At 44.0% G+C, this 20413-nt stretch overlaps 1 protein-coding gene across 35 annotated transcripts in view; it reads left to right on the top strand.

Moving 5' to 3' along the window:
• The window catches only part of MAPKAP1 (MAPK associated protein 1), a 204625-nt gene that overhangs the window by 100918 nt on the left and 83294 nt on the right, over positions 1–20413 (top strand). For all 35 annotated transcript variants that reach the window (XR_015948704.1, XR_015948703.1, XR_015948710.1 and 32 more), the window contains one exon: positions 10068–10177. Coding sequence is in view for 27 of the 35 variants with exons in the window: in XM_088664904.1 (XP_088521030.1) it covers positions 10068–10177 (110 nt within the window). In the remaining 8 variants the exon portion in view is untranslated. The remainder of the gene's footprint in view (positions 1–10067; positions 10178–20413) is intronic.

The following is a 20413-nucleotide window of genomic DNA, read 5'->3' as shown; positions in this document are numbered from 1 at the left end:
CTTTCCCTATCCAATACTGTCTCTACCCGCAGAAGGCCCTTGGTGAATGCAGCAATCATGAAGAAGTTCCCCCACTGACTTAGAGACGAAAGGCAAAGAATCAGCCTCTTGTCTCCCACTCCCCTCTTCCCCCCTTTCTTCTTTTCCCTTCAAGCATTAATGGATTTGCCCAAGCCAGGCCTAAGGGTGAGCGGGTGTGCATTTTTCCTCCTGAGGTGTGGACGTTCTCCTCCTCGCTTCTCTCTCTCTCTCCTGCTTCTCTCCCGCCCCCCCTTCCTTCCCCATTTTCCCTCTCCTGAACCTTGCCACCCTGGCTCCGGCGTCGAGGCTGTAAAGGAAGATGGAAAGCCAAGTTACCTCAGAATGATCACTATCATTAACATTCACGGGGGGTTCACTCATCATTCCTGACTGCACAGACATGGCAGCCGCTATGAAGCGTCCACAGGTGTAGCGCGATGATACATATTACATTGTGCCACAATGGATTTATGTATTCTGTAACAAAAGAAAAGTGTAATGAAAAAATACAGAAGGTAATCCTTTATTCCTCCACCACGCAATTTATCAGTAATGCCGGCGGATGATAAGTGCCAGGGATTTTCCTTTGCTTGATTTAACCTTGTCACCCAGGTATGTTTTCGTAAAATGATTGGGAGGGAAGAGGGTTAGAAGGAAGCCAGCTGTAGGGGGTTTTCTTCCCTTGGTCTAATTTCTTTTTAAAAAAATAAAAATAAACAAACAACAAGAAAAATAGAGATGGCAGGGATTTTTAATGGGTGAGGCAGTACTCAATTCCCATTACATTTGAGACTGAGACCTCTCTTCTCCCCTCTCTCATAATACTGTAGCTTAGGGTAAAATGATTGGCCGAAAGTTTGGGATTGACACGAGGAAGGGAAATTTTGCACACTGCAGGTAACCTGCGGAACTCACTTTCACAAGGCACAGCAACAGTTACTGTTTTAGAGGGGCACAAAATCGTAAGCAAAATGATCATAGGGATACAGAGGTTGCAGCATTCGAGGTTTTTTTTTTAGTTTAGAGAAAAGGTGATTTAAGTGGTGATATGATAGAAGGTTATAAAATTATGCATGGAATGCAGAAAGTGGCTAGAGAAGAGTTTTTCCCTGTCTCTGTAAACTCTAGAACTTGCGGACAGCCAGTGAAACTGACAGTTTGGGAAAATTCAGGGCAGATAAGAAAAGGTACTTCTTCACCGAGTGCAGAGTTAAACTATGGAACTCACCACCAGCCTAGATGGTGTTAAAAGAGGATTGAAAAAAATTCACGGAGGATAAGGCTACTAGCTACAATGGTACTAGCCTCCATAATCTGAGGCAGTAATGTTTCTGAATCTCAGTTGCTGGAAACCACGGGAGGAGATTGTGCTCTTGTGCTCTGGTCTGGCTTGTGAGCTTGCCTTCAGGGCCTCCAGCTGGCAACTGTGAGAACAGGACACTGAATTAATTGGTCTTTGGCCTGATCATAGTCAGTATTCTCTATTCTGACCAACTCTATACTGACAGTCTCTATACAGACTGATTCTCTGGGGATTTAGTCGGCAGCCTTTCCCAGCCCTTCCTGGAGAAACCAGGAATTGAACATGGAACATTCTGCATGCAAAGCAGGTGCTCTACCGCTAAAGTGTAGCTTCCTGTGCTTGGCATTGTAGCTATGCTGCACTATGACTTCCGCTAGTGGTGGAAGCAGTAGGCTTCTGTAGCAGAAGGCCCATCACCAAGTCACAATAACAGAGGCAAAATGTTTCTAAGGTATAGGGAACTGCAGAGAATGGTTCAAATCTCATGCTTTGTACTACTAGATCAAGTTGGCTACCCTTGACAGAGACAGGAACTCCTGTTGGCTGCGTGATCTCAAGATGGTGACTGGGGCAAAAGAAGGTGAAAGAGAAAAGGTGCCATTTTAAAGAGTTTGGGGTTTTTCCCCAACAACAAGATAATACTGTATTGTGCAACATCTAGGAAGAGATAAAGAATCTCAGTTATAACGGGGAAATGGAAAAGAGCAAGCAAAAGAGGTAAGGATTAATGGCATAATGAGGAAAACGTGAACCAGAAGGGTAGAGAAAATGAGATATCTGAGTATAGAGAACACACCAGGAAGACAGGAAGGAGGCAATGCCAACATTCCATGTACGTCTGAAAAAGCAAGGGCTCTGGTTTCTGCCCAGGACATCTTCAGGAATCACTGCAGGCACTGGATGTCCTGGTGCTGTGTGTGTGTGTCCCCCTCCTTCCGACAACACCTCCCTCCCTTGCTGCTCCCTGGGCCCTTCCAAAGCTTGTCATCCCTCAGCTCTTGGAAGACCGACATCATGGCCCTGCCTGGCCAGGCTCCAGAACAAACATCCCGGCGTTTACAATTTCAGGCTGCACGTTATATTCTGCAGCCGTTGCCAGGGCCTCACTTACTCAAATAGTTCCACTAAATATAGTCAAATGCAGGCCTTTCTCCTCTCCTCTCCTCTCCTCTTCTCTCCTCCACCAACCCCCAACTCCTTGGCCTGTGCTTCCCTCCCCGCTTTTTTTGTCTTTCTTATTTTACTTTGATCAGTAAAATAAACTTTTAAAGATTGGTTCTGGGATGGGCTCCAGGTTCTGAGGTAAAGGATGGCTGGGGTTCAGCCATGATTCAGTAACGGAGTGCTCAGAACAATTAACTTGACAGCTTTCAGGCCATGTTGCTCACAGAGCACAGGCAGACTCGAGCTAAGGCAGGCTTTAGCAGGGGGCTGTGGTGTTTTTACTCTCAGAAATGGGGCTCTTATCATTTTTTGCAGGGAGTGTTCAGGGAAGGTGCCTCTCTGCACAGAAGCCCACAGGTAGGAACTGTCTACCCTCTCATGCTTTCCAGCAACTGCCATTCAGATGCATCCTGCTTCTGGCAATGGTTGCTAGCCATGGATAACTATTCCCTGTGGCTCCTCATAGAGCCGCCCCCCACTCGCTTCCCTGGTAGCTCAAAGAATCATCATTTGGGGCCAGTTCAGGGTCAAAGTTGTAACTCTTTTTTTCTGGACTGTACCACTTTCTGGCTGTTTATGGGGAGTGAAGAGGAATGCATGTACTTATGTGCATGTAGAGGTGGGGAACTAGCATGTCAGGAAGATGGCTGAGCTAAATAAACCCTTCTCACTGGCATGCTAGGTATGTTTGCTTGTTTGTTTAGATGGTCCAATATTCAAATACAAAATTCCCTCACTACCAGAATCTTGGAAGTGGTTCAGTACAGTGAAAAGCTTCACTGCTTGCTTTTCTTGTGTAGAATCTGTTGCTGTGATGTTGCAGATATAGGCTTAGACAGCTTTAAGAGAGAGAAAAGCCCCATACCACTTTAAATGGTCATGACTTCTTCACCTAAAGAAAGCTGGGAACTGTAGTTGGTTACAGGTATTGAGAACTGTTAAGAAACCCCTAAAGGTAAAGGTAAAGGGACCCCTGACCATTGGGTCCAGTCGCGGACGACTGTGGGGTTGCGGTGCTCATCTTGCTTTACTGGCCGAGGGAGCCGGCGTACAGCTTCCGGGTCATGTGGCCAGCTTGACTAAGCCGGTTCTGGCGAACCAGAGCAGCACACGGAAACACCGTTTACCTTCCCACCAGAGCAATACCTATTTATGTACTTGCACTTTGATGTGCTTTCGAACGGCTAGGTTGGCAGGAGCTAGGACCGAGCAACAGGAGCTCACTCCATTGCAGGGATTCGAACCGCCGACCTTCTGATCGGCAAGCCCTAGGCTCTGTGGTTTAGACCACAGCGCCACCCGCGTCCCATTCCCCTACAAAACGCTACCATTTCCAGAGTTCTTTAACAATCAAACTTAGGGGACTCTGGGAATTGTAGTGCTGTGTGGGGAACAGTGACCTGCTGACAATTCTCAGCACCCTTAACTACAGCTCCCAGAATTCTTTGCAGCAGGTTATGGCTGTTTAAAGTGGCATGATCCTGCATTGTATATTGCAGATAGGGCTCTAGACACATCCATGGAAGGCGAGGTCTGTTGATGACTATTAGTCAGAATGGTTGTATGGACCTTCCTAGTTCAGATTAGTGTCCTATAAGAACTCTCTCAGCCTAGGGGCCACATTCCCTTTTGGGCGACCTTCTGGGGACCAAATGTCTGTGAGGGGTGGGGCCAGCAGGTGGAGAAACGAAAGTAGATCTTAACCTTTGTACGGTAGGCTAGTTCTACACACTCCTCTCTGTCCTCCATCCAGACAAGCAAGAGGCTTTATTGGAGTTGAAAGATGCATTCCAGCCAGGCAAAAACATTCATTTGCCTTTCCTGGCTCTTACAAGCAGAATACTGGAGCAGGTGTGCCTTTAGTCTGATCCAGCAGGGCTCTCTCCTCATGTGCGCAGATGTAAAAAATGCAACAAACGTGCTAAAAACAGGTACAGATATTAAAAAGTTTTGTGCAAAAGTTAACATTTGCTGGACCTTTGGTCTGATTCCTCAGGGTTCTTCTTGTGCTCTTTATGACTGTATAAATTTCTCCCAGCTCTTCAGGAACTACATAAGAATGTAAGAAGTGCAGGCTAGATCAAGCCAGTTGTTCTTCTAGCACAGCATCCTGTTCTCACAGTGGCCAACCAGATGCCCCAATGTTGGAAGCCCACAAGCACAATGTTGGAAGCCGCCCAGAGTGGCTGGGGGAACCCGGCCAGATGGGCGGGGTATAAATAATAAATTATTATTATTATTATTATTATTATTATTATTATTATTATTATTATACTAATACTCCCCTTCTGCAGGTTCTAACACCTGGTATTTGATATATTTGAACATGGTTATCATATATTTGAACATGGTTATCATATCACCCCTTAGCCTGGAGAAGAGAAGGTTAAGGGGTGATATGATAACCATGTTCAAATATATAAAAGGATGTCATATAAAGGAGGGAGAAAGGTTGTTTTCTGCTGCTCCAGAGAAGCGGACACGGAGCAACGGCTTCAAACTACAAGAAAGAAAATTCCACCTAAACATTAGGAAGAACTTCCTGACAGTAAGAGCTGTTCGGCAGTGGAATTTGCTGCCAAGGAGTGTGGTGGAGTCTCCTCCTTTGGAGGTCTTTAAGCAGAGGCTTGACAGTCATCTGTCAGGAATGCTTTGATGGTGTTTCCTGCTTGGCAGGGGGTTGGACTGGATGGCCCTTGTGGTCTCTTCCAACTCTATGATTCTATGATTCTATAGCCTTCTCTAGGAATTTGTGTAATGCTCTTTGAAAGCCATTAGGTTAGTGGCCATTATGGCCATCATGTGGATGGCCATTATGGCCATCATGTGGATGCTTAAAAAACAAGGGGTGGTACTTAAAGAACAACACCCTGGCCACTTCGGCCTATTTTTCATTTTAACTCTCCCATTCTTACCCCTTTTCACCTTGGCTTTCCTTCCACATTTCAACTCATTTTCTTAATGTTTACTTTGGAGTTTGGCTGAGCATTGCAATAAGTACCACAATGTGTTCTGTAGGCAGAGCTCTCAGACTTTGCCGGTGTCTTAAATGTCAGAGAAAGATTTGGCCTGTTCAGTATGTATCCAAAGTAAAAAAAGCACCAAATTTTATTAAATTGGGGTGGGTGGGTGGCTAGGTGTGCAGTGGAATGAAGCCACCAGACACATGGAGGTTTTTTTGGGGGGGAGTATCCTAAGGGGTCTTCCAAGCGGCCATCATGAATGAGTGCAAAACAGCCAAAAGCCTTTTGCATTTAAATACTTTGTGGCTTTGAATTACAAATTTAATTGATTAAATAAGTTTATATTACAATCTGTTGTCTCTTTACTGGAAATAAGGCCTGCTTTGCTCAGTGGAATTGACTCCCACGTAAATGTGCATAGGATTGAAACTTAATAATATTTAAATATGCATTTTAGCCGAATCCCCCCCTCCTTATTTTTTTATAAAAATATTTATATACCACCAAATCCTAAAAAAATATATCAAAGTGGATCACAGCATTAAAGAAAATAAAAACCATGCAATAAAAGTGTGAAGAAGTTAAAAACAATTCAAAAAGGTGAAAAAGAAGCTTCAATAAACCATTGTGGAAGGATGAACTTCTAATCGTCTACATAGGCACTTCTTGTTCTTCAGCTTGAAGTCCCCAAGTGATTGTTAAGTGTTAGAACAACTTTGGATTCATTAGATCAGAAATAAAGAGAAATAAAATATGGGAGCGGGTTTATATGTTACTCCCTTCTGAGAACCCAGAATGCCTCAGCTGGGTTCAGAGCTGCCCCATGAGGGGAGTCACCAGGGCTACCGGTTGGAGAGTCTCACTGGGCAGTGAAGACCTCTGAGCTGGTGGAGTGGCTTCGCCCATCCAGCCTGTCTTCTCAACAGGAAGGGCTTGCAAAGGCTTACTGTTCAGGCTGGAACTTTGCCTGGACAGCTCTTGCCTTTCCTGGCTCTGGCATGTTCTGACTCCTAATGCTGCCTGCCTATAGCTCAGGCCCAAGAGCATTTCAAAGATCCAGTGAAGGTTGTTTTCCAGTACTGATCTAAGATCACAGGAGAATGCCTATGAATGCAGGGTAATAACAAGTGAGACAATTGATCTATCTCAGGCACGTCCAACAGGAAGATCCTGATCTACCAGTAGATCACTGGATGTCTGTGGTAGATCACTGGCTCCCCCCAAAGGAGCTCAACAACTTTGCTTCCCCTTAAAAAAGCTCACTTTTTTGCCCTGCACCCCAAAAAATGGGGCTTTCCCCCTCCCTAAATAGCTCAACAACTTTGACCTGAACCCCACAAAAGGGGGTAGATCACTGCCAGTTTTTAACTCTGTAAGTAGATTGCAGTCTCTTGGGAGTTGGCCCCCCCTGATCTATCTAATTCAATACTCTCTTCACTGACTGGCAGCAGCTCTCCAGGGTTTCAGTCAATAAGCCTTTCCCAACCCTGCCTCTGGATTTCAGGGAACATACCTTTTTTCATGCAGAGCGAATGGTGTACCACTGAGCTACGGCATTTCCTGTAAAAAAGAAGTAATATTCTAGTCCTGATAAAGGGCTGATTTAAATAAGAACACAGGAAGCTGTCTTAAACCAAGTCAGACCATGGGCCTATCTAGCTCAGTATTGTCTATATTGACTAGCAGTGGCTTTTCAGGGTTTCAGACAGGAATCTTTCCTAGCCCACCCTGGAGATGCCGGGAACTGTACCTGGGACCTTTTGCATGCAGAGCATCTGTTCTACCACTGAATTATATCTGTACACAATAATCTACTCATTGAGGAATCCTCAAGATAAACTCCTAAAATATTCCAGATTTTCCCCAAACCAGTTTGAAAGGCATTAATAAATATTTTTTTAAAAAATAAAAGTAGCATGTCTTTGGACCGTATTCTCTATTATTGTTGGGTCAGAACTGTGCATCTACTTGTCTTCCTGTCCAGTAAGGTGTTAGGCACTGGTAAAATGTTTGAAGCTAATACCAGATAATAAGAAATTTATTATTTCTGTCCTGCTTATCTGCTGATGATCTTAGAAGGTCTAATAGGGTAGTTGTTCATTTTTATTTTTATATTTTTTAATGCAATACTAATAAGCAATTACCCTGTTTCTAAAAAGAAAAAACCACACACTATAAAATAAATAGCAGAAATTAGCAAGAATAAGCCTCTGAAAGTTGCTTCTGGGACAGTCTCGTACATCTTGCCAGAGTGATCTCATTTTTCTCTGCAGAGCTTCTGGGTCCAAAGCTGCACCTGGATCCCCCACCGACAGGTGCTGGGGACAAACTCCAGATGTGTTGGCATAATCTGTTGCAGCAAAAACAACAGCATCATGGGGTACCTTAAAGACAAATACTTTTATTGCCTCCTGAGCTTTTGTGGGATAGGAGTCTTTGTTGGGTGCACAAAGCGGTCTAAAATAGATTTTGTTAAAGGTGTATTCTATACCCAAGTTGTGTAGAGGTGAATAGATTTGATCCATGTCTGGGTAATTAACAAAAGAATTGACTGGGTGCCTAGATTCAAAATGTGGGACTTTGCATACTCTCTAGTGGGAGAAAGCCCCCAGCAGAGTTTAAAACACTATCAGTTAAGCAGCAGTATAGCATGAAATGTATGCCATTAAACCCTTTTGCATAACCCATTTGATCTATTTTAAAGCTCTTGCCCTCCCCAATCCTATAGCATTGAACAGACCACCACTCTTAAGTAAGTTTAAAATTTTACTTACTGAATCCAAAGGACTGATTTATGCACTGTTCCATTCAACGGCAAGGAGATCACAGGTTGATTACTCGTGTATGCAAAATACACAATATAGTTTTAGACCTTTGGCCTGAACTTGGAGCAAGTTCAGACACACCCATCCTGGTCAGTTACATGCTTGGAAGGGGAAGTGAGAAAAGGAAATAGAAGAAGCTTTACTTCCTCACTCATGGAGGTGAGAGGGCATGACCTAGATGAGTCTAGGAACAGAACTCTTTGCTCCTAACCCCTTCATGCACTAACTAGCACTCATGCATAGTTACATTTGACTGCAATTCCCCACAGTTTGGGCTCCATCATGGGACTGTGATATCGAACCCCCTAAGGAGGCCTCACCTGTTGCAACTCCATCATGCCATCATCCCAGGCACCAGGGGCCCCGGGAAATCCAGCTTTTCCCAGGAACCACATTTCTTAGAGTCTGTCGTAAAAGGCATAGCCATAGCAGAGAGGGAAATCTCCCAGCAGGATCTCCTTCTGTCACTTCCAGAGAGGTAAATGAGAAGGTGGGTGGATGGAGTTATTCTGCAGATTAGACTATAGTCAAAGCCAAAGGACTCATGCTTACCTCAGTTTGATGATGAAAATTAACATACCAACGAAGCGCATACTAAGTCGATTTGCAACTTACGTGCATTTAGCTTGTACAAATTCAGCTTAACTTGTTGGGTCAGGAGGGGGGCAGTCCCACCCAACATTACACTCACCTGGTGAGATTGTTCAGAGGTGATGGGAGAATGTTTTGACTATATGCGATTTTGGCTTTATGCTCTATCCCCAGAACATAACTCCTACATAAGTTGAGATTTGGCTGCAAATCCAAACATGGGCATTGCAGGCTTCAGCAACACCCCCTAATTATCTGTGTCCTGCTCCCATATGGGGGCGCACAGATAATTTCAGGATTTTGTCTCAGTAAATATTTCTCACTGCAACCACAGGGCATCATATTTGTGGCAACTCAGTAATGAAGCAATATTTCTCAGTCCATGCTGAAGTGAAATGCAATTGGATCATGTTTTCTAATTGCATTGCAACTCAAGAAGTGCTGCGTTCTTCATTTGAGCTCTGTGTGCACCCATTGACCCTTCTATTTAGAGCCCAGCTTGGGGCTACTTTTAAAGACCTCCTAGAATTTGGATCTGGTGTGAAATCAGACTCCTCATCAGCTTCAGGGAACTCTGTGAAACCTCCGCTCTAAGAGCTGCATTGTTTGCTGGTCCAATTGAAGGTGTTGATCTACATGGTTTTGTCTTGCCTTCAGTATATTGTTCTTCCTCTCCTCCTCTGGCCTTAAAATGCTGGATAACAGTCCTAAGACTTTTCCTGATGCAAGCTGCCCTCTGGTGACTATTTTGCACTAACGTGACACAGATACAGATCCTTTATTATGTGATCATGGACCCAAACAAAATAAAACCAACAACCATACAAGTGAGTTATCTTAACATACAGAATACATTAAAGTGGGCTGTAATGCATAAATGATATAAAATAAGATATACTACATAGTACCATAAAATAAGGAAATTGAGAATGAGTTAAAAATAAATAACGTAACATAACCAGATTAAAGATTGTAATACATGAGAACAGCATTGGGACAGGATGTTTTAATTGGAGGAGATTTCCTTTTTCAGTTTTTTTGCAGCCAGAAAGAGAAATCTAGCCAGGGTCTCTGTTAATAGTTTGTTCAAATCTTCCAAAAGATAGGCCAGATAATAACATGTGGGTGAGGGTGTGTGTGGGTGTGTGGGTGGGTGCATAAGTGCATGTGTGTCACACTCTCCCTTTCTATGTCTTGCAGAAATGCTGCACATGGATTCTCGCTTATCCAGGTAGACAGCATGAAGGTCACCATGAAGGACATCTTGCAAAAGGCTTTGAAGCGGAGAAAAGGATCCCAGCGAGGCTCAGGTGAGGCTCTCATTATGCTCATTTTGGAAGTAGGATGGTTTGTTGCTGGCATCTTTAATACCTTTTCCTTAGAAGCCTGCTTCCTGCTTTCCTTTGTGGAAAAGTTCTAACTTGCTTTTCCCAACAAGTACGACAAAGGTAACAAAGGCATTTTAGACTCTATTCCCAGCTGTTTTTGTTGTACACAGATCAGAAGACCCTCCGCCATATTTCACACTGGGAAACGCCAACTGCGATGAGATGGCCCAATATATCCATAGCAAAGCCCCGGTTCCTGGTCTTGTGATTATTATCACCCACTTTGTAGTAAACGGCCTTGTCGGAGTAAAGACCGCAGGCCAGCATTCTCTGACTGCAACAAGCTGGGAATGTGAACGAGCCTTCACTTCTCACGGTTTATGTACACTTTTTTAAATTAGTGTCAGAGAAAGATATGAATTGAAACTGTAAATCTATAGATATGTCTCTTCCCAATGCAGTAGTACTTAATAACAGCGAAATAGGTGCATTCCAGTGCTGTCAAATATGCCATTGTCTTTCCAAATGGCGTGTACACCAAATCTCATGAAAATCGTTTGCAAGCGTGTTGCATTAATATCACTGGACCTGAAGGCTGGCCGAAGTGCTGCTTTCCTCCTCTTTGCATCTTTAAAGTGGGAGCATTCAGCAGCTCAGTGCTCACCTGACACTAAACTATGGTTTGATACTATGTGGATGAGCTTCAGCGAGGCCAAATGAAGTGCCCAACTCGCCCTCCTTGCCCTCCCCTCCAAGTTTATTCCTGGTTTCAAAAAAACTTGGCTTATGACAAGTCCTGTGTTAAATAAGGAAGAGCCTGCTGGATCATGCCAGTGGCTGCAGCCTGTTTTCATAGAGGAGTCACTCCACCCCTTGTGTCATGGACTGGCTGGATGCAGAGGACTGGTGGGAGGAGGCATCAGGTGGGGAACCCCCAAGGGAACCCCCAGGGGAAGAAGGCTCAGAGACAGGGGAGTGGTGGTGGGATGATTATGTGTGTTCAGAGGGAGAAGAGGGAGCGGCTTCAGAGGAGGAGGTGGTGGAAGAGGCAACAGGGTTCAATGAGCAGGAAGAAGCTGGGGCAGATAGTCCAGAATCAGAGTCAGAAGCAGAGGCTGGTGAGGGGTGGGGGCAAAAAGCTAGAGTGAAGGCAGGCTGCTGAAGAATCCAGGGAGGTCCCCCCCCCAGCTGCAACCAACTCTCTTCCCCCCTGGTCTCCTAGAACAGTGTTTCCCAACTTTTGGTCTCTAGCTGTTTTTGGACTACAGTTCCCATCATCCCTTACCACTGGTCTTGCTCGCTAAGTATGATGGGAGTTGTAGTCCAAAAACAGCTGGAGACCCAAGGTTGGGAAACAGTGTCCTAGAACATGCAGAGAAATGAAAAGAGCAGAGATTGGTTGTGTGCAGATGCAATTTGCTTGGGAAAGACCCTGGAGGGGAGCTTTAGACAGTGGTGGGAATCTTCAGTCCTTGCAACTGCCTCATTGAAGCAAGGCCTACTTAGAAGAGTTGCTGTAATCACTAAGCCTGAGCTGTTTCCTTCCCTGACACTGTGTGAATTATTGCTGACTTGCTGCTGACTCCTGCCTTGACTCCTTGATCATTTTGGTTGCCCTTTTCTGAACCATTTCCAAAGCTGCCTTCTTTTAACTAACATTTGTTGTAATGGAGGATTCCGAGTTTGCACATAACGCCGAGCCAAGATTCTTGAAAGTGAATGTAAGCTTGGCAGACTTCCTTTTCCAGAGCCCACAGGAGAGGGAGAGTGTGAGACCCCAATGCTTCACTGAGGCTAGTCTAAGTAGCAATAAACCATAATTTAGCATTGCATCCAAAGCATCCCAGAAAGTCTCTGTGGTGTCAGATGAGTCTAACGTGAATTTGACTCTCAAAACTAGTAGAGCCACATGATGATGGCATGCGAGGGAATTATGTTCAGCCATTTGAGCGTTTAGGAAGACTGAAGTGTTTGTGCATGTTTCATGTTTCTTAAAGATGCACGTGGGGGGGGGGGAAGTGCTGCTGGAGCCTACAACTCATTCCGAATAAAGGGGTTTACAGTCACATGACTTCAGGTGTTCTCATAAGCAGTGCTAGGAACCATATTTTATTTCTGACTTTCGTAAATTGAACAAACGTGCCATGTGAGTCAAAGCACCTGGGTTTTTACATATCACTATCTTCCATTTTTCACACTGATTTCCCACCCCTCAGATGCAATTCACTGGGAAACTGAAGGCTGTGGTCCTTTGGGCACCTACTTGGGTAAGGGGCCATAGCTCAGTGGCAGAGCATCAGCCTTGCATGCAACTAGTTCCAAGTTCTACCCCCAGTATCTCCAAACCAGGCTGAGAATGTCACCTGCCCCAAAGCCTGGACAGCCACTGCCAGTCAGTTTAGACAATAGTAAGTTAAATGGACCAATGGTATGACTCCAGATAAAGCAGCTCCCTGTGTTCCTCTGTAAAGCTATAATCCTTTGTAGCTGCTGAACTTGGGCTGACTTATTGTTGTAGTTATTGTTGTTATTATTGTTGTTATTGTTACTACTCCAAGTGCTTCAATATTCTTATTCTTATTTTTATTCTTACTACTGTTACTGTTTACAGAGCACCTTACATTTTCTGAGCACTGTACATATATTAAAATAATAGTACAGTCCCTGCCTGTAGACTCACAGTCTTAATTCAAAAGCAAAAAGGAATGGAGGATGAAAAATGTTGGGGCAGCTGCTCCTTTTCTGTCTAGTGGATGGGCCAGATAATTTTCCACCTTGCCATGTTGGAAAGGTAAGGGAGGCAAGGGAGTACAGACTCCTGTATAAATAAGCATAGGATTGGGCTATGAAAGCTGCTGGTGGTTTGTGGTTTTGCTTTAAAGCTTCCTTGTGATGCAAAGCTACATTCATGTCCAGAAAGTCCTAGATTCAATCCCCAGCATCTCCAGGTAGAGCTGCGGGAGACACCCTGTCTGAAATCCTGGAAAGTCAGTGTAGGTAAAAAGGTAAAGGACCCCTGGATGGTAAAGTGCAGTTAAAGGTGATTATGGGGTGCAGCGCTCATCTTGCTTTCAGGCCGAGGGAGCCAGCGTTTGTCCACAGACAGCTTTCTGGGTCATGTGACCAGCAGGACTAAACTGCTTCTGGTGCAACGGGACACCGTGATGGAAGCCAGAGTGCACGGAAACACCGTTTACTTTCCCGCTGCAGCAGTACCTATTTATCTACTTGCTCTGGTGTGTTTTCGAACTGCTAGGTTGGCAGGAGATGGGACAGAACAATGGGAGCTCACCCCGTCACAGGGATTCAAACCGCCAACCTTCCAATCGGCAAGCCTAGGAGTCTCAGTGGTTTAGACCACAGCGCCACCCGTGTCCCTATAGTCAGTGTGTAGACAATACTGAGCTAGATGGAACAGTGGTCTAACACTATCTAAGGCAGTTTCCTATACTCCCCAACTTTAGAGTTTTAAAAGTATTCTTCTTTGCAAAAAACTTCCTTAGATGTCCTTAGTGTTTAAAAGTACACAGAAGCTTAGAGTCTCCCAATTTTAAATTGTGGAGCAACCAGGTTGGTGCCTGCAGGCCTGTGCTTTTCCGTCCAGTGTTAGCAGGCATGCCCTTACAGCCCTAACACTGAGAGAATCTTTCTCAACATCAAGAAATAATTATGGTGAGAAATGGCACAGGGTCTTGTCACGCCACAAAGAACTTTAATATAAACCTATCTATAGACTTGGTAGGAGATAAGCATCTTGTCTTGGTTAAATGAATGAAACACTCCTTATTCTTCCCTTGCCCCCCTTCGCCCCCCCTTTTAGTTTTAACTGCATTGGAAAGAGAACATAATTCCCCGCCCAGCATTCTGTTTAGAAAAAGTAGTTGAGCACCATTTCTCTTTCTCTCTCTCCCCCCCCCCTTCTTCAAACGAGTCTATAATCTGTCACGGATTTAATTAGCTATCTTCAGATGAAAGCTGAAGTTTTAATAAAAGTTAGAAGAGATAACACAGCGAAGGACACGGATGAGCTGTCTCAAGGCCATATTCCAGGGGAACGATAAGAGCTGTAAAAAATGGCAGTGTAGAGCAATTGAATGAAGCAATGAAAATCTGATTCTCGTAAAAAAAAGAGAGAGAGAGAGAACGAGAACGGCGGTGCTGGTAGGGTACAGTTGTAGATGAGAACCTGCTAGCGTCTGCAAGCAATTTGGCCCCACGCCAGACGTCATCGTTCACCCTCGGCTGTTGGCGCCGCGGTCCAGATGTGCCAGCCGCACGTCCCGGCTTTTGCCAGCTGACTGCGCCGTTTGATAACCGGCTCTCCGGATGCCCATCGCTGGCCGCAGAGATAGAATTAGATGATGATGATCTTCCCACAAGTTGAGAGAGGAAACAATGCATATAAATCTTGATTTCATCTCAGCGTGAGAAGTCTTTATCCATCATCACTCATAATGAACAAGTCGTTAGCCGCGATGAATGGTGTTCTGCTTTCCCCCCTCCCCCAACAAGCCCCCCCCCCAGAGCACCTTCTTTCACATTACCCACCTCTTTTGTTCACTTTTTTTTTGTTTCATCTTGTTTTCCGGGTGACTTTTATCTGTTTCCTGGGGGTCAAACTTTTCTCTTCTCACGTGGGTAGTGGGAACAGTTACAGCATCTGCTTAGCCGAATAATTAAGTTGCCCTCTTGCCTAATGGATTAGGAGCAGTGCCGTTTTCCTTCTCGTTAGGCACTTCTGGAGCCAGTCAACTTAACGAGAATGCCCCCCCCCTCATGCCATTCTGGAGTTTGAAGGTCCCAGCTCCCTGCCCCAGTTGGCAAAGAAAGGCATAATATTTTGACAGTGGTCACAGTGGGTCCATGGTGTGATCCTGGTTTTGCAGCTTGCCTTCTATATATAGATATAGAAATATATGAGCACAGACTATCAAGTGAGACTCTAGTCTCTACTTTCCGTCATGTTTTGAGGGGATATCTACCTTGTGTGATAATTAAATTGGCAATATCCGTAATTTTCTGTGCCTGTAACCTTCACCATTACAATATACATACATATGTATCCGGTGCTTTAAAAGCCTTTGCGGGGCTGCTCTGGCGTTTGGGAAGGTTGGTGTTAGTGCTAGCCTGTTGCCTCTTTCGATAGTCCCAGCTTTCCCACAGTTCTAGCTGAACTGCAGTGATAGGCTGCAAAATTGGTTTTCCACATCTTGCACTGGACAGAAGGGGTGGGGGAAGGTGCATTTTGTATTGAAATGCAATGAGATTGCTTTCAGACAGCATCTGCCGCACTCAAAATATTATGTCTGTCTTTATACCGGGCCGCTTCAGAAGATCGTTCACACAAATGGGCATCAGGGCTGACAGAACCCCCTCCCCTCCCCCCCCACGCCCGCCCAAGCCTCTTCCTGCCTCCTCTCAGGGGCCAGCATCAGCATGAAATAGCTAGTTGACGCTATTTTATTTTATTTTACAAATTTATTTATTTATTTCGTAAGATTTATATACTGCTTGATTGTATATTTTAAAAAACAACAACAACACAAGGCGGTTTACAGAAAGAATAAAACAATGACATTATTAGTAAAAACAGTCAAAAACAACTATTTAAAACTAAAAACAGATTAAAACACACATCAACATTCTACATCTCTGGGTGGGCTCATCAAAAACAAAAATCTTTTGAGCAGGTGCCAAGAAGAGTACAACAAATGCTCCTACCTGATGTCAGTAGTCAGGGAGTTCCAAATTGTGGGGGCTGCCACGCTGAAATGTCAGTTTCTTATAAACGCAGAACAAATATTATGGATAACCTGTAACAGTGCTGGTTCTGCAAATCAAAGCAGTCTAGTGGGCGCACATGAAGTAAAGCAATCTCAGAAGTAAATTCTCAGGAAAACTTTGTTTCATCTGAACTTGGGTGATCTGACTTCACGTCAATTAAAAAAACAGGAGAGTTAAACCAAGGTCTGCTTAATCTGAGTCAGGATATTTCCGTAGAAGCCACTCAGCCCCAACATTTGTTGCTTTGAGGTTTATGAAGCCTTGAATCTGAACCAGAACATTGCCTCACAAATCCTCCAAAGGTCACTTACTACTTAATTGTTGTTGTTGTTGTTGTTGTTGTAATTAAATTTGCATACTATCCCTCATCCAAAGATCACAGGGTGGTTCACAACATTAAAAAAAAAATAGAACACAAAATACATAATAAAACAAGAACAAACCAATAACCCCCAACCGACAAACATATTTAAAAAGCCATAGAATGTTCAATCAGCCAAAGGCCTGGTTATAGAGAAATATTTTTTCACCTTGCATCGAAATATATATAATGAAGGCACCAGGCAAGCCTCTCTAGGCCAGGGACAGCATGTCACAACCTGGGAGCCACCACACAAAAGGCTGTTCTCGTGTTGCCACCCTCCAGGCTTCTCATGGAGGGGGCACATGAAGAAGGGCCTAAGATTAAGATTGCAGGGTCCAGGTCAGTTCATATGTACAGTAATTACAAAAATATTTATATATCAAAAATTGAAGGTGGCTTCCCATTTGTGGAATGCTCTTACTAGCGAGGTTTGCCTGGTGCCATCATTACATATCTTTAGGCGCTGGGCAAAAACATTTTTCTATAACCAGTTCTTTGGCTGCTTAAAGAATATATGGCCTTTTAAATGTCTTTGTGGTGGGGCTTACTCATTTTTTGCATGTTTGGCTTGATGTATTTTGCGTTCTCTTTTTGTATTTTTATGCTGTAAACTGCCCTGCAGTTTTCAGATGGGCAGTATATAAATTCAATAAAATAAATTATGCACACACAAATTAAAATGAGAGGCCATCAACTGTTATGGAAAGATGTATTCTTAATTGCCTGTGTAAACTTGGCATTGCAGAAAAGTTTTCCACAGGTTGAAACAAGTTGCCTGCTAAATCTGGGCTGATGACACTAAAGACTCTTGTTTTGTGTTGATGTCAAATAAGCCCCACCAACTCAGTGACAACAACAGTCCTTCAGCAATTGAGCTGGGACATAAGGGTTTGGGCAGTCCCTGGGGTTCAGGGCTTTGTAAATTAACAGAAGGCCCTTGAACCTGGCTCAGGAGTCGATGGGCAGCCAGTGCAGCTGTTTTCACGATGGTGTCCCATGTTCTCAGCCAGGTGTCCCCTCCAGCAGTCTGGCTGCCGCCTTCTGCACCAGCTGGAGCTTCCAAACCAGGCCCAAGGGCAGCCCCACATAAAGCCCATTGCAGTAATCCAGCCTCAAGGTTACCAACTCATGGACTGCAATGGTCAGGTTATTCCTGTCCGGGAATGGACGTAGCAGGCAAACCATCCAAACTTGATCAAAGGCACACCTAGCCACAGAGTATACTTTTGCCTCTAGTGTGTTCCTAGCCAGCCTTCCTAGACACATACGTAGTGTAGAATCTGAGCAGTATAGCCCCAGGCGTTCATAAACAGTTTGCATCATCTGAATCTCTTGTCTGTCCTGATTAACTGCCCACACCAGCATAGCACTCTGTGCCCACACCTTTTAATAGAAGGTTATATAAACTGTACCTTTACCATACCATTAGAGCTCTCAGTTGATACATACAGTGGTACCTCGGTTTATGAACACAATTGGTTCCGGAAGTCTGTTCATAAACTGAAGCGTTCATAAACTGAAGCGAACTTTCCCATTGAAAGTAATGGAAAGTGGATTAATCCGTTCCAGACGGGTCCGCGGAGTACTTAAACTGAAGCGTTCATAAACTGAAGCACGGGTGTAATTGGTTCCGGAAGTCTGTTCATAAACTGAAGCGTTCATAAACTGAAGCGAACTTTCCCATTGAAAGTAATGGAAAATGAATTAATCCGTTCCAGATGGGTCCGCAGTGTTCATAAACCGAAAATTCATAAACCGAGGTGTTCATAAACCGAGGTTCCACTGTATATACTTATATGCATTATTTGTTGAAGTTGTTTGGAGACCCAAAGAAATGCAGTTTGGGAACTGAGTGGTTTAACACTCAGTCCCTCTTCCCAAGAGACTGGGAATAGGGGGTCTCCTAACAGCTCTCAGCACCCTTTACAAACCGCATTTCCTGGATTCTGTGGGGGAAACCATGACTATTTAAAGTGATATGATACTCCTTTATAGTGCAGACAGGGCCCTTCTATTGATCGCAGCAACCTAGTATTCAGAGGCATTCTGATTCATATAGTTATCATGGCTAGCAACCTGTTCATGTGATCTCCCTCCTCTGAAATTGCTGAAACCTTTTATTTAAAGCTGTCCAAGCTAAGTGAACATCTCTGCATCTTTTTGCAGACCATTTCATCAATTAATCACATGCTGTGTGAAGAAGTCCTTTCTTTTGTTTGTCCTGAATTCTCTGCCAGTCAGTTTCATTGGATGACCTTGAGTTCTAGTATTATGTAAGAAGGAGGGCAGGGAGGAACATCTTTCTTCATGCAATGTATAACTATATGCACTTCTATCGTGTTCTTCCTTATGACACTTCAGGTTGCCTCCAACCAAGTTATATTCATAATAGACCCATTGAAAGTAATGTATCTAAGTTAGTCATGCCCACCCATTTCAGTGGGTCTGCTCTTAAGTAGAACTAACATTGGATATAATGATTTTTCCCCCTGTGCATATGAGCAGGCTATAAATATTTTAAATCCACAGCCAAATAAATAAATGAAAGCCCCAAACGTTTAAAACTTTTCTATAGGGAATGTTCTGCAGCTCCTCCCCCTCCCCTGATAATTTTGGCCCTCTTTTTTCCGTCTCTAAAATAACCTCTCTCTTTTTCACGACTGAAACTTTATACCTAATTTCAAGTCTGGCCACATAGTTTTATTTTGTGCAAATCTTTAGGAAAGATTTGCACAAAAATGATGATAAATTTTTATTTGAATCTTTTTTTAAATTGAAAATTCTTGCAGAAAGGTGAACTGAATTTAAAAGTGGTAAAAAGAGATGCTTAGAGAACCAGAGTTGACAGATTTGTCAATCCCTCAGTCTTATCTGGATTGAACTGCAGATGGTTGGCTGGAAGGGGTGGAGCTTGATGCAAATATTTTGGGGGGGGCAGAGTCAGTTACCTTTTGCACACCACAAACCATAAATTGGGATGAGCTGTGTGTATAACTGTAAAATTACAACTGAGTAACTATGAACCAGCATGTTGAGATTCTTGCATTACAGGGGGTTGAATTAGATGCTCCTTGGGGTCCCTTTCAACTCTACAGTTCTATGATTCCATAGCTATCAAAATAACTTGACATAGTATGCTGGGGTAGAGCTTTTGAGTTGTTATTAAAGGTAAAGGGACCCCTGACCATTAGGTCCAGTCGCGGACAACTCTGCGGTTGCGGCTCTCATCTCACTTTACTGGCTGAGGGAGTCGGCATACAGCTTCTGGGTCATGTGGCCTGCATGACAAAGCCGCTTCTGGCGAACCAGAGCAGCGCACAAAAACACTGTTTACCTTCCCACTGGAGCGGTACCTATTTATCTACTTGCACTTTGACGTGCTTTCAAACTGCTAGGTTGGCAGGAGCAGGGACTGAGCAATGAGAGCTCACCCCGTCACGGGTATTCGAACCACCGACCTCCTGATCGGCAAGCCCTAAGCTCAGTGGTTTAGTTAAACAATTAACTATTTGCTGATCTGCTGCAAATCATCAAGCCATTTACCATGAGATCCTGATTGGACAGGCCAACTACCCCCCTACCCAATTTCTAGTGTCTTGATGGATAGCTCTGAAGAACTTTTACATGACCAGGACACCTGGATTTTGCCAGCTTTGCGTGTTTCAAGTTTGATATATATGTGGACGGCAGTTGTGACTTGTAAGCGTTAACATATTTATTCCTCTCTCTTTCAAAGTCACCTTTGGGAATCACTGACCTTCCCAGCCTCTCTCCCTCCCTCCCTCCCTCCCTCCCTCCTTCCCTCTCCTTTTTTGACTTTCTGTATAAAAATGCCGTTACGGACCTTGTCACTACCAACCTTTACCAACCTCCTCAAGCATGAGGTTAGCAGTGACAGATAGAGTCTGTGGTGACAAATGGAACCTTGGGATTTTACTCCATACAAGTTTCCTTTGTAGAAATGCACAAGTGGTACCTGCAACAAAGGCTTGTATCCAGTGCTAGTCCAACTCAGAGTAGACCCACTGAAAAATAATGGAGGCAACTAAGTTAAATCTGTTAATTTTAGT

The sequence above is a fragment of the Zootoca vivipara genome, chromosome Z2 (assembly GCF_965207765.1).
Source record: "Zootoca vivipara chromosome Z2, rZooViv2.hap1.1, whole genome shotgun sequence".
Taxonomy (NCBI): Eukaryota; Metazoa; Chordata; class Lepidosauria; order Squamata; family Lacertidae; genus Zootoca; species Zootoca vivipara.
This window is presented reverse-complemented; position numbering and strand designations above follow the sequence as displayed.